Below are 14997 nucleotides of genomic sequence, written 5' to 3'. Positions count from 1 at the left end.
GAGACTTCCAACGAATGGTGCCATTATGTGAGCGAAACCACTCGGCATCTAACAAACGCAATGGACGATACTTGTGTGGATTACCTTCTTGAACTGCCATTCTGACCTGGACGATGATGGAACTGCTTGCTAGAGGGGAGCCGAAAGTCAAAACGTTGGCCGAGGACGACAAAAAGGGGAAGAAAGGAGGGAAAGATGAAGGTGGACGTCTTCAGCTGCGGACGTTCCACCGTGCGGCTCAAGACGCGAGAGCTACGTACCGAGAGCGAGATTATAAGGGCGGGTGATGATGTAAAGAGACAGAAATGCATGGATCCTGTGATGAACTGCTGATTTTTTTTTTTCCCCCAAGTGCAGGAATGATCGCAAGATTTTTTTTTAAGTTCTGTATTTCTCAAAAGTAATTTCTATGCTTCTTTTACGGTTCAGTGACATTCCATTACAGGGACCCCTTCTGAAAGCGCAGCTGGGGAGGGAAGCCAGCGTGCGCACGAGGAAGGTGTAAATATGTATAGAGGAGAATGTAAAGCATGCTGACCGGTCGCAGCTGAGCAGAACCGTGGTCTGCAACGAGATGCCGGCTGACCGTGGTATCTCTGAGTACAGCACCTGTTTGTTGTTTGAGCTGTGGTCAGGGGCCATTGTGTTTGCCCTCGCCTCCGATCATCACGTCAGATGAACTGTTTTTGCGTAACTCGAGAATCTATCAGACTATTGCATGTTCCACACGATCGTTCCATTGCACAGTTCCGCTTACTTACTAGTTGTGACCGAGTCACAAATAGCAGCAGCATCTTTTACCGGTTGACCTTCGCGTCACAGCCGAACGAATGCTTTTAATTGAGGGACGACAAAGATGGACCATTTATCAGTCAGGGATGTTGAAAAGTTCTATGTTCGTGTTCTGCGTCACTAATTATTTTTGTCCCCTGTACGCCGTGGTCGCTTCTTGTTTTAAACGTTTCTGTAGCTCTGCAATCTGTGTTTTTCGACTGCATCAATGTGTATTTTATTTGCATAATATACGGATGAATGTTTTCTGGTTTTCTTTTAACGTCATGGTTTAATTTCTTCAACTTTTAGGTTTGTTATTATTTAAAACTGTTATTCAGCATTGACTTAAGCGCTACTATGTTTGTTGTACCGAAAAGTAAAGGTCAGTTGTTCCAGACTGAAAATGCTGTCGAGTTACTCCACCGGTCGTCCAGAGCCGCCATCCCGTCAGCAAAGGCGTTACCGTAGCGCTCAGCATTCCCGTCAAGCTCTCACACCGGCTGAACATGTGGATGTGTCTGTCGTCTATTTAATAGGCAAATTGAGGGATAATGGACTCCTAACCTTTCATTCTGATGTATTCCCGGAGGAGCACATTAACATTTTACGTGTGAATTTTTATTTGGGGGTAAACTTTGATGAATGGCAATTCTTTCTGATTTTCTAACATTGAGCATATATTAATTTTTAACTGTCTATTCTGATTGTCTTGTTTTGTTGTATAAGCTTCTCAGATTTATTCTCTATGTAAATGATATAACTCAGAAATTCAAGATATTTGATGGCGTAAACCCGCAAGCTACTCTAAAACTTCTGGCTGCAGTTTTGTTTTGTTGTAATTTGTCTCCTGATTATAGCACTTATGAGTTGAAGTATGTTGGCCTTTGTTTTCTGTTATGTACCAATGTCATAAGCTACTAGAAATGTTTTTGAATTAAAATTAACTGCCCTTTTAACTTGTGAATCTTGTGTAAGATTGAGTTCAGGAAAATAAGTCATACTGTTGCCTTCTGTACCCGTACTCTTTAGGTACAACAGAGCGGGCCGCTAACTGCGTTCTCTAAGTGCGATTAACAAAGGTAGGGGTACTAAGAGCTACGGGGGGGTCTTCTGCATGAGCGATGAGCAGGACCGTCATCATTGCGGCACCTGCCAGCCAACAAGAGCACCTTCAAGGCACCTTTCTTCAACAGATGCTTGTTGTGTCAGTTGTTCCCGGACTTGCAGAGCCGTTCAGGGCCACGACCGTAGTCGCGGCCCGGGGGTAAGTTCCCAATACGTGCTCCCCAAAGACAAACTCCGCTGCCAAATTACGCCTTTCTGAAGTGCCTGACTTCGTGCCCAAATTTTCAGAAAGCATGATGCGGTAAAACCGAGCCGAAATATTCCCTCGTGGGGGTGTGCGGATTAATCTAATTTGAGCCCAGGCTGCTCCGAAACTTGACTTGCCATGTGTGCGCGTGTGAGATACGAGATGCTAGGAAGAAGGAGAATTTAAAATTGAGAACGGCTTTCAAGAGTGAAGTTTTTTTTTTTATTATTTTTATTTTCTAGGGCAGCAGCACTGTTGGGGCTGGAATGTAGGTTGCTTGGTAATTGGTGCTGAACGCTGCACTCGCACTTGGCACATCAGCATTTGATGACAGTGGGAAAATAAAGGATGTTTTTTCCGGTCATGGTGTTCGGGATGGCTGGCAGGCACGTTTGTGCTTTTGTAAACATGAGGGAATCCATGACGAAACCATTGGGAAACGAAACGCAGCTCTCCTCCGAGCTGCTGCTGCTGCCTGCTGCACCACCTCTTCTCAGGTGAAGGCTGGAGGGATGCGGCACAAACAGTGATACGTGGAGCCCTGAGAAGCTCTGCCAGTTTATCCTCATCCTTGGGGCTTTTGTTGACTCAGAACGGCTGGCAACGGGGCAGAACGCGCCCTTCATCTCAGCTTTGGCAGCTTGTTACTCGGCAACGAGGGGATGATACAGTATCTATCTGCTGGAGGCACCTCTTAAAAGCAGGTTGGGAGACAGCCAGGCCACGTTAACGCTCCCCTTTGTCCAGTCCAACCACCTGATGACATAACTAGATCTCATTACGCTCAGCCGGTCCAAATGATCACGCGCCAGTGGACTGCGAGAAGGGCACTTGAACACATCCCAGACATACAGGATGGGCACCGTGAAGCCACCGGCTTCAAGTCGCGGTCTTTATTCGAAGGCTGGCTGTCGCAGCAGATGATCCCGACTGCAAAGTGTAGCGCCACCCTCAGGGGCAGAGCAGTTCATCAGTTGTGAACAGTACTTTAAGGTGAACACCGGGAGAGAAACGTTGTAACTTACCTCTTCTGTCCACTGCTAATGGAGTCTGCTGTTTTTTGGCACTTGGGATGTTGAAGGTTCATGCTGATTGGAGCTGCTGTCTTTGGACTCTGAGGTGGCACCTGCTGTAATACCATTGAGCAAGGTACATACCCTAAATTGTGCCACTGATAATTAGTATAAACATAAGTAGAGAAATAACTGTAGGAGGCTAAACACTGTACATCACTTTGGAGAAGAATGTCATGGAAATGTGGTATTTGACAGCCTGAAGGCCTTGTGCCCAATAATACGCATAATTCAAAATTAAAATGCAGTCAAATTCATTACAATATCCACTGTGGCCAGCACTGATCACCAGATTTTCTTTTTTGGACCAATAGAACCCACATGATGTCTGGCAATAGGAAAAGCTCCTTATGACTGGGAGAAGCTACATGACATTGAGGGGTGGTGGGGTGTACTTTTACCACACATGAATATTGTACAGTTTGAATAGTCTTAAAAGGGTGACCTGAATGTAATGCAAACGGTATTCTTCCAGGGTACAGAAAGTGAAATGTGTAATATGTAATGAAAGTGGGCCAACGACACTAACCAGAACGGAGCATACAAGAAGTGCCCTGTTTAAAATAAAATACATACTGAAAGTGGGTCAACAGGGCATGCAAAATGTTTAAATGCTGCATGGTCTATATTTTTGAAAAGCCAATGTAAAGATGATTTAAAAGAAATTATATTCTGAAAGCAAAAATGAGGCGTGAACTGGACCATGACCCAAAAATGTAAAATCCGAGCGCAAGTCAGCAAAGCACAACAGCCGTATTTCATACCTGAGATTTCATTTACCCTATAACATACCTGCATCGTACGTGTTATGCTGGCTTTTTGGGCCTTTATTCTGTTTCAGTAAGAGTACATGTTAAGGCTGCAGCACATTCATGAGTGACAGGCTTTTTTCGGGGGTCATGCTGGGCCCCCATGACAGTGATCACAACCCCACACCTTCCCTCCATCTCTCGCCTACTTCCACTGCTTCTTGTCGTAGTCCCAGTGTGTGGAGATGCCTTGGATGGGGTTGGTCCTCATGTCAAGCATCCGTTTGGTCTGCTTCTCCACCCAGTCCTCGGAGAAAGTTTGGGGCACATCTCCGTAGACTGGAAGACACAAGGTCAAGTTTGAAAACAGCCAAACATCTTAAATGCTGCAACGGTATGTTTTCTGCCCCAAGCGGTGGCTACATCCTCTGTAACAGTGAGTGTGGCGATTCAATCCCCGAAACCCCAACACCAAACTACAGCGTTGAACTGAAAGAGAACAAACAATTTTGGATACGTCTTTATAAACATTTCAACAGATGGGACAACAAAGGTTTACTCTGAGAAAGATGTTTGCCCCTGTGGTAACATATTCCATATCAGAAGTCTCTGTGAGGACTCCACTTGTGCCTCTCGTCCTTCATGCCACGATACGTTGTTGATGTGGCTCATGTTGCAAAGGCCAAACGAAGTCGAAAGAAGCATATTAAAAGTGTCGTCGTTCAACGAATAATCTCTGGCTGCACTAGAGAACAGCGGTGTGCTGCAATCTCACTGAATTTGACTGAAAAGAGGACAGGGACATGACATAGTTAACAGCATCCTCGCCAGCAGTTAACTGCATCTCTCAGATCAAAACTAGGTGTAGTTACCATCACTGCCAGGAGTTTACACAAAGGCAAAGGGAGAAACTAATTGCTCAGACAGCTCTGGTGGGTGAAAAAAAAAAAAGGACAAAGCAGTTAAAGAACTCGCTTTTGCTCCTGGCTCCTGGCCACAGAGTCAGGACTGGGTGGGGAAAATATGGAAATGACCAAATGATTGAAGGGCCCTCACTGTCTTTGACAGAGGAAGGTGACAGTGAAAGGCGAGTCGCCTGGGGAAGCCAGGAGCACTATTCTGGGACGTACCTGCTCCTATGAGGCCTCATGCGCTTTGCATTGCTGATTCTGCAACGGAAAATTTTTTCACACGCCTCCTCCATTGTCTAACGGGTGCGGATCACATTTGTATGGTAATACGTACTGCGAACCGCGTACTGCTCTGCGCAGTCTTTGCTTTTTTTCATGCAGGTGCAGTAAGTCAGTGCGTCTCTAGTATCACCAGTCTACCGGCACCTTTGTTGTGCCTTGCTAGGGGTAGGAATGTGATGTGTGAAATTCACAGGTGAAGCGTGTGAGAAAGATCTTTCAGAAAGAGTACATTCTCTGGAGACGACGTCCAACTATTAAGTCACGATAACTTGCTCCCAAATTACTGATATTCTGTGCCTCAATGAAAAGAAAAAAAAAAAAAACGTCAAAGGGCTCTGGCAATGAAACAAAATTACTCCCATTGTAGAGTGAGACATTCCAGAAATGAAGCCGGATGGGAGATGTGTGTCCTTTCGAGTTTTAAATCACACTTAATCCCCCGCGGCAGGGTGGTGAATTCTTAACAGGACGGCATCTTCCGTGACCCTGATGAAGCAGCCCGGAGCAAAACTCGCCTGCAGCAACACCTCGCCTCCCACCGTCCCTTCCAGTCCAGACAGGATCTTGTCGGTGCGGGAAACTCCCAGCCGTTCATATCATGGCACAGCGCCTTCCGTCTTGGACCCACACCCAATCCCGCTGTTGTGTCTACGGTTAGCATAACAAGGCGCGCACACGCAGCCAGCAGTGGCTGGCCGTGACCGAAAGAGGCGTCTAAAAGAGGCGAGGAGACCGGCAACTGACGGGTGTGCTCGGTAGCACAGGTACCGTCATCTCCCCACCCCCCACCGCTTCATGCAGCCCCCTCTCCTGCACAGTCAAGTGTGACTGCATTGCGGTGGAAAGAAAAGAAGCTCTGCGCACCAGGCAAAGTGGAGACGAGGGTCGGGAGGGGGGATGGGGGCTACCAGGGGACCCCACAAATGACAATGATAAAGCTTTAGCGTCTAATTCTTTCACCTTTGCCGCAAACGTGAAAGGCGCGATTGTTCCGGCGAAGGCGCCGTGCATTGCTGAGCGCGTGCGGCACGTTTAAAGAAAAGAGGGCACCTCCTGCCTCTGCCTGGAAACGGAGTGCGACGCCGTCGTCAGGCACATCTGCACACATGAAAGGGAGCAGAAGCGAGACTGCGCAGCTGAAAGAGCCGGGCCGGGCCCCGGGGGAGCCGAGGAGGGCGGGCCGTCGGGCTGCGGCCTGGCCTCGGTGAAAACGTTCGCGCGCCTGCAGTCGCCTCTACCTGATAAAGCGAGGGCGGGCAGGGTGTGCAGTGCTACTTGTCAAGTCACCCGAACAACGACACAAGGTAGATGGCGGAGGCGGGCGCACCCACCGTATACACGCTGCCACCACACCACCAGGCCGGTGAACCCCATGAAATAGAGGATTACACCAACCACGGTCTTCCACTCATTGGTGCCCTTCCTCATCTCGGCGTAGGTGAGCTCATGGGAGAGCCGGTACACTGTGGAGCACAAGGAGAGGGTCGGTCACCGTTGGTTCGCACAGCACGCTGCAGCCTCCCCGAACCCCCAGGCCCCCCCTCGCCCCATGTCACGGCAGCAACGGGCTGCATCTTTGCATTCACATCTTGTGCCTGCTGAATCTGGGTCAAACCGCAGTTCAGGATTCCAAAATCAAATCCTGTCTACGGCGTTTCAAGCAGGCTTCGACGGGTTGGCTGCTCTCCTCCGGTTACTCTGTATTCCCGTAAGACACTCACAGGATGACAAAGAAAATCTAAATTCTTATGAAACCCAAGTTATGACTTGATGGCAGTATTAAAGATAAATTCAGTGCTCAAAGACGGAACGAATGCAATAATGACTCCAGAGTGCATCCCGGATTTTACCATCGTCACATGGACATCTGCTTGTACTGTACCGCCACCTGGTGGCTCTGCTACCAGACGCATCTTCACTCAGGAAGGAATCCTAGTGCTACAGTAATAACAGACATTTAATCATTAATGCATGGATGCAAACTGAAGCAAGACTGAATTGAAGGGGATACATTTGCAGGTGTTTGTTCTGCTTTTCGGAAGTTAATTTTCAAGCAGGCAGATCATGAGGTGGGGTAGGGTAAGGTGCTGTGACTCCACAATCTAGGAGTTCAAGTCGAGTTGCAAGAGAAAGAACGAAACAGCATGGCAGTAGTTACTATGCCAATGACTTCATATTTCCTCATTCTTAATACAGATATTAGTAATATTACTTGTACTGAACTACTGCAAATAAACAAAAATGTTATGAACATTTTTTCCATAATACATTTGCAAGCATAAATTTAAATGTCAGTGAATTAGCACCTGCGGTATCAAAGAAATACTGCAAGCCATGACAGTAAGTCCTGCACTATAAGCCTGAATTGAAACCTGCAATTTTCATCAACTGCAACCAGATTGTTGATGGAAAAAAAGAGATTTCTTCCAGAGCCAGGAAGTCACAAGCTAACTTTAGTCTAATAAGGTCAATGAACAATGGACGATGTGTACACAGATGGGAGCTCTACGAGGGTGTGACTGCCAATAAAAGCCATATCATGTTCCTGGAACAAAAGGCAAGACGAAGGCACATGGAAGGTTAATACCTTCTCTAAGTACTATGTTGTATGATGGGTTACACATTTCAAACTGACTACAGAAATAATTTTGTAAACCTTAACAGATAGTTTTCAGTAAAATCTTGTAACAGTCGAAAACTTCTTAGTTGCCTTTGTTATTACCCAATACGTTTATTGTATATTGGTTACTGTAGCGATAACTAGTTACTAATTGCTGTTCACCTAAGACTCATGTAATTTCTACTCTAACCTCTCAAAAAACACTAATGTGCTGTAAAAATATTGACATTATGTCACATTGGACAAGCATTTTAAATCACATAAATCAGACCGGCTTCTACTGCAGTATTTCTTATTCTATATAGGTTACATTTATATATCTGTGGGGCTGTGTTAAATATTTACTTATTACAATGCATTTTAAAATGTGGACCTTTTAATTATCTGGTGTAATACCAAGTGAGTCCTACAGATGGTGGAATCACATACAATGGAGTAACAGGATTTTTCCATGACTAAGGACTCCCCACCCCACCCCACCCCAACTTGTCAATGTGATTATGTGCAGAACACATGGCACCAGTGCAGGTGCCCTTACATGCCAGCTTCTCCTCCATGGTGAGCTTGGTCCAGGGTCCTTTCTCCTTTTCCTTCAGCTTCATCTGATCTGCAGTAAGGTTCCTCACAAAGGGTATGTCCGGCAGGGGTGTGTCCGGGCGGTTGCAGTACTGCGGCTGGGAACAGTCCAGGACATCTGCACTAACATCTGGAGCAACACAGAGGCAATGGAGGGAGAGTACAAGCAGCGATCAGAATCACGCTCATCAGCACCTCCAGCACCTCCATTCTCGGGGGAGTCCAAGCCTTTTTGGTTGAGGGCACAGCCATTATTGTTAACTGGCCAGCAAGGGGGGGGAGGCTATACATGCAAAAATCATAGCTACATACCAAACACGTAAATTGAAAAAACATAATTGTGTCTATACTTGGATTATCTTGTGATAGAATTTTAAAATTTTTTTTTCCACTTATGATAGGTATAGTATGTTTGTCAGAAACCGAGAGGGTCAGGCGAGTTGTTGTTGTCGGAAACAGGCGAAAAGTCGGTCGAATGCAGTCAGAGCGGGAGCGAAAATCCGTGGATGTAGTCAGGAGATGAGGCGAATGGTCAGAAGTCAGGAAACGAAGAATAGGGACTGGGAACGAAGGCAATCGGGACATGAGCGCTAAGGACAGTTGTCTCAGTGAGATTCAACGAGTGTGAAGGAGCCAAGGAGGGACTTTTAAAGCCGAGTGTTCTAATTGTCATCAGGTGCTTGATCGTCTTCCAGTGCTGTCTATTGCGGTGTGGGCATGGAAGTGACAATGTTTTTCGACACTGTCAATCAAACTGGACAACTCACTCATTTCGCCTAGCTCCTTCGCTAAGAGTCTGGGAGTAACGATTGATGCGAGTCTGTCATTCTCTCAACATATCGAAGCCACAACCCGGTCCTGCAGATACATCCTGCATAATATTCGTAGGATCCATCCCTACCTCACTACTGACTCCGCCCAACTACTTGTCCAGGCCATGGTGACTTCCCGTCTGGACTACTGCAACTCTCTCCTGTGCTAATGCCATCAAACCTCTGCAGCTTCTACAGAATGCTGCTGCATGAGTTGTGTTTGATTTGTCAAAGCACTCCCATGTATCTCCTCTACTTATTTCTCTGCACTGGCTTCCTATAGCTGCCCGAATCAAATTCAAAACCCTGGTTGCCGTGTACAGATGCATCAATAGAACTGCTCCCGGCCATTTACAGGACTTGATCAACCAGTACACCCCAGCCAGGTCCCTTCGCTCATCTACTTCTGCTCGCTTGGTGGTCCCGCACACGAAAGGCAAAGCTCGGAGGTTCTCGGTTCTGGGTCCGTTGTGGTGGAATGACCTTCCCCTGTCACTCAGAACTGCGGAAACGCTGTCTGTTTTCAAGAAGGGTCTGAAAACCCATCTTTTCCAGATCCACTTCCACCAAGATCTCTCCAGCTCATTTATGGTGTAACCGTTCACGCATTGTAACTCCATAAGCATCCCCAGATACAACCTTTATTCAGCCATTACTCTGGCATTGTACTTGCTCATTTGTGTATCTTATAATATTTAAAAAAAAAAACACTGGTGGGAAGGTATCGGGATTTGTCTATCCTGTGTCTTGTGCACCTACTCGAACAAAGAACCTCAGTGCAGCAAGTGGTAGGGAAGAAATTAGGTTTGCTTAAGACTTTCATGGCTGCAGTTATGTCTCCTTCTCTCAATGTAATGCATAAATTGTACTTTTGCTGAGATGTATGTTGCTTTGGACAAAAGTGTCTGCTAAATGAATAAATGTAATGTAAATGTTTTATGTTTAAAAATTTCAAGTGAAACAAATTAAAAATCTGATTGACTGAAATAAAAATAAAAAGCTTAAAACAAAGGTATTTTTGTTTGTATTATTGTAGTGTACTGCATTAACTGTATAACTCTAGTCTACATTCAAAAAGGGTCTGAAAACTCACCTTTTCCAGATCCATTTCACCCAAGATCTCTCCAGCTCATGCATGGTGTAAATGTTCACGCATCGTAACTTCATGAGCATCCCCAGATAAGCCTTTACACAGCCACTAGTCCGGCATTGTACGCGACTGTTTGTGTATCTTATTATGAAGAAAAAAAAAAAAAAATTGGTAGGAGATTATCAGGATTCATCTATCCTGCATTTTATGCACCTACTCAAGCGATGAACATCGGTGCATCAAGCGGAAGGTAACAAACTAGGTTTACTTAAGAGTCACATGTCTGCAGCCATGTCTCTTTCTCTTAAAGTAATGCACAAATTGTATTTTTGCTGAGATCTATATTGCTTTGGAGAAAAGCTTCTACTAAATGAATAAATGTAATGTAAATGTGGGGGGCGCAATGGGTTGGACCACAGTCCTGTTCTCCGGTGGGTCTGGGGTTCGAGTCCCGCTTGGGGTGCCTTGCGGCGGACTGGCGTCCCATCCTGGGTGTGTCCCCTCCCCCTCCGGCCTTACGCCCTGTGTTACCGGGTAGGCTCCGGTTCCCCGCAACCCCGTATGGGACAAGCGGTTCCGAAAATGTGTGTGTGTGCAATGTAAATGTATTGCTGTAATGTATAGAATTTTACTACATTATACTGTTATTAGAATGTGTAGATGCTGTCTTTTTATCCTTTTTAACCTCTATTACTATGCTTAATTACAGTACTGTACAGTAATATAAAGTTGTACAGGTATTGACTAAACTTACTGTTCCTATACAACAACAAAAGCGGTGTTCCAACAACGACCAAATCGTACAACGTCCTATTTCTCAGAACGTATCTAGGACATCATGCGAGGGGTGACTGTAATTGCTTGCGGGCTGCACACCGGACACCCCTGACCTTACATGCTATTAATAATCCTGTGCTGTAGGGTCCCCGGGTGAGAGCAGTGAGGCCTACAGCTGTGTACATAGGGCCCCGTTCCTACAGCCCTCATAAAGCCTTCCTTGTGCTCCACGTCTTGTTCTAATGTGTGTAGTGCACTTAGGGAGTATGATTTATACAACCTTTTAAATTTCCTGTTTAAAGCATCTCAAGTGTCTTTAGAAGGTGACTGGACAGAATGTAAGGTACACCAGCAAAAACATGGCATGTGGTATAGGTCTGCACGTTGTTCATTTGTTGTCACCTCAGTCCACGTGAACAAATTTGTTTTCCATTATCTCCTAGGTAGGCAACATCACATAGGGTGGCCACAGTCCCTATGCGAGCTAATTAAACTTCATTAGAAACTGTACGCTCCCCTCCATTCTCCACACAAATTCTAATCTTCCCCCATGTTCTTATCATCGTGATCTTCCATGATGACAGTGGGATGTCATTAAAGCAGAATCTGACAGCTGTTTTTCAGCCCTCCACTGCATGAATGCATGGAGACCTTGTGGCCAAACTGTACAGACAGTAGCTCTGCTCTAAGTGCCACTTTTTCTCTCCTTATTATTAGCATTGTATAAGTAGGACACTCTGTCCAGTGACTGCACAGTAAAAATCTCAGTAAGGTAAACAGTAAACCGTAAGCAGGAAGCAGGTTCCGAAAGGGTGTGACAGCCATCTGAATGGTAAAGACTGTCAGATTCAAAAGTGCCGCTGTGTAGGATGTGAACCCAGTGCGTTCACTGTAACCACGGCGACGATCACCTTTCCCATGGGCGGCTTGCACACAGCGGGCAGTGGACAGCGCCCTCCAGAGGCTCCGCTGCAGTCCACGCACCGCCGCCTGCGATGCCAGCATCTGGGTACGGGAGGAGGTCACAACACGAGACATATCTGTGAGCTGAACCCTGGTTGGGGAGGGTTCTCACTTGTCAGATTATAATTAGATAATACTTTATTAATCCCCACAGGGAAATTCACACAAATTAGGACTAATCATAATTTTGGGAACTGACTCTCTCTCTTATTAAAGGCCAGGTCAGTTCAAGTGACCCTAGAGATGTTAGGTCTAAGCTGGGACACTTTTGACTCTCTCGAGGGCAATGCTGAAACACTAATCTGCACTTGGACAGGATGCATTATAAGCAAAGGGAAGGAAAGCAGCTGGCAGTGCAGTGGTCACAGCTGCTGCCTTTAGACCCCAAGGTTATAGGTTTGAATCTCACCTCTAGCTGTTGTACCCTTGAGGAAGGTACTTACCCTAAATTGCTCTAGTAAAATTATCCAGCTGGATAAATAACTATAATATTCACTTGGAGAAAAGTGTCAGCTAAAAAAAACAAACACAATGCAACCAAGAACTTGCAAGGGGGCAGTAGGTATCATAGTAGTCCAGCTGTCTGATAATGTGAAGGTCCCAGTTTCAAATCCCATTCCTGCTACAGTGCACTGGATCCAGTGAGAACACTCAGCTATACAAATTGGGTGAATGACTGTAAAAAGTTCACAGTGTAACTTCATGAGTTACTTTGGACCAAGGGCTCAGATAAATGACAGACACGGATATATCCTGGATATGCAGAACTGCAGCCATGGATAAGGGCTTGTTTACCTCTGGATCAGATTAATGCTCCACTTTATATTCACTTTTTCACTGCTCAAAGGCACTGCCTCTTTTCTTGACACTGTTTTACACGGTCGCGCTGACGGCCACGCCGTCCGCTTCTGTGTTTCCGGAGTTGCTTTTGCTTTCGCCGGTCGAAGGGCACGAGTCCGCGCAGGACCCCTGTATCGGGTCACGCGCAGCCGAAAGGCGCCCGCAGCGCGCGACAGGTGCGTGGCACGAGACCGAGCGCGCCCGCGAGGCGTCACGTAGCGCTGGGGGGCACAGCGCGCGCGCCCAGCTAAAATTAAACGTGCGGTGGCGGTGGCGGGAGGCGCGTGACAAAGTCACATACGAACATGTAGGACGTGCAGACGTAGTGCAAAGAAACAAACACAGAGAAACGCGGAGAAAAACGTCCAGAGTCCTACAGCAAGCATCTTAAAATATATATATTAAACAATAATCATTTAATGCAACGCCTTCGTTATTATTATTACACTGATTTTATTATTATAAAGTTCAGCGTCGCCTCAGGAATTTCTATACCCCTCTACAGGTGCCAAAGACATTTTTTACGCGCAAACAAAATTCACGTAAACATTCATTTTTTTTTTCATTTTTATCAGTAAAACGAATGACGCAGCAACATTTATTTAACCTAAAGACAAAACTGACCCTTAACTGCCGAAAAGAGGCGTGACAGAAAATCCGAAACGTCGATTTCTTTACGTATTCGCTTCAATAAATACTTTCCATGATCGTAAATAAAATTTAAAAAACAAGCAGAAATACATTAAATATGCATATGCATTATGTAAATATATGTATTAGTTTTATTTCTCTGATGGTGTCTGTGTGTGTGTTCCACTTCGTGAAGAAAGCGTTTTAATGTTAATAATTGAACGGAGCGGAGGCCACTGCTCCCTCCGCCTGATACCATTTTTCAAAATAAATGATATCATTTCGAAAAAATAACGCAAATTACCTTCAGCTTCAGAGACTATGTCCTTGAGGAGAGAAGTGGTGCGTACGTGCGATAGTCGCCGCCGGGTATGGATCACATTCACTACTGAAGTCAGGTGTGTGTGTGTGTGTGTGTGTGTGTGTGTGTGTGTGTGTGTGTGTGTGTGTGTGTGTGTGTGTGTGTGTGTGTCGGGGTGGGGGGTGTGTGTGTGTGGGGGTGTGTGTGTGTGTGTGTGTGTCCTTATCAGAGGAACGGGCCAATCAGAGAGCGGGCTGCGGGAGCCCGTCCATAATAAAAATCTCGTTGTATGCGCGGTCACAGGGCTCCGGGAAGCCGAGTTCTTGTAGGAGGTTGTATGTTCGAAGTCCGCGGCTCGTGAACGCTGTAATTCCTAAAACAAGGTACTTACCGCGGATTACTACGGTAAGCATCCGCTGAATAAGTCAAATACTGTAAGAGTTGTGAATGACTCCGCGGAGCGGAGGAGTAACGGATTAATGCCTCTGTGTGCGCGCGCGCACACACACAAAAAGACACCGCACACACGTTTAGCAAACGCAGGATGTGAACTTCCGCGTGTTTGCCTTCTGCCTTCGCGATTTATGAATTCCCTAAACATTTTGATTTTCACACTTTTTTAATTTACATTCCACTTCATCGGCTACATAAATCGAATCACGCATCATAACTATAAACAATGTAAAATCGATTAATTATGAATGTACATAACTTCATTCCGCTCAACTGCAAGTCAACTGGCGACTCGTGAACTTTCGGTTCAGCGGGAAACACGTAGCTCCATTTTGTGTGTGTAAGTGTGCCACGAATAGGGGGCTAACGTATAAAAAGGGCCGTGAAGAAGTGCTTCTGGACACTTGTGGTCTCCATGATGCGACACAGAAGATTTAAAAAAATAAAAATAAAAAAAATTAAAAAATCTCGTAGTTCACACCAGTAGGAATTGGGACACAACCCCAGAAACGCGGATATTTGCTATACACGGTTAAAAACTTTCTTTAAAAAAAAAAACACCAAAGGGACTATAAAACGTTTTCAGCTCAAATATTTCAGAGGATTCAAAAAATAAATGTAAATATAATACACTATGGGCTTGTAGGTGCAACAGTGATTTTTTTTTTGTGCAAAGGCGACAATGTGACAGACACATTAATAGAACTAATTCTAGTCCCCAGAACTGTGTGACTGAATGGCAGGTCAACCTTTATTTCCTGTAGGAGTAAAGATGCTTTAATTTATAGTCTGTACAACATACTGACAGCTCCAATAGGTATAAAGTGGCTTTTA

The 14997-nt window shown here is 45.5% G+C and overlaps 1 protein-coding gene across 1 annotated transcript; it reads right to left on the bottom strand.

Moving 5' to 3' along the window:
* Nucleotides 1-3919: 3919 nt before the first annotated feature.
* On the bottom strand, nucleotides 3920-13835 carry cox4i1l (cytochrome c oxidase subunit 4I1, like). Its single transcript, XM_018747459.1, has 5 exons — nucleotides 13714-13835; nucleotides 11888-11981; nucleotides 8260-8427; nucleotides 6433-6564; nucleotides 3920-4247 (listed from the first exon to the last, which is right to left on the bottom strand). The coding sequence occupies exons 2-5, from the start codon at nucleotides 11979-11981 to the stop codon at nucleotides 4114-4116; spliced, it is 528 nt and encodes a 175-aa protein (XP_018602975.1). The 5' UTR covers nucleotides 13714-13835; the 3' UTR covers nucleotides 3920-4113.
* Nucleotides 13836-14997: the final 1162 nt, after the last annotated feature.

Source organism: Scleropages formosus, chromosome 19, assembly GCF_900964775.1.
Source record: "Scleropages formosus chromosome 19, fSclFor1.1, whole genome shotgun sequence".
Taxonomy (NCBI): domain Eukaryota; kingdom Metazoa; phylum Chordata; class Actinopteri; order Osteoglossiformes; family Osteoglossidae; genus Scleropages; species Scleropages formosus.
Note: the sequence above shows the minus strand (reverse complement) of the source record. Positions and strands in the feature narration are given on the sequence as shown.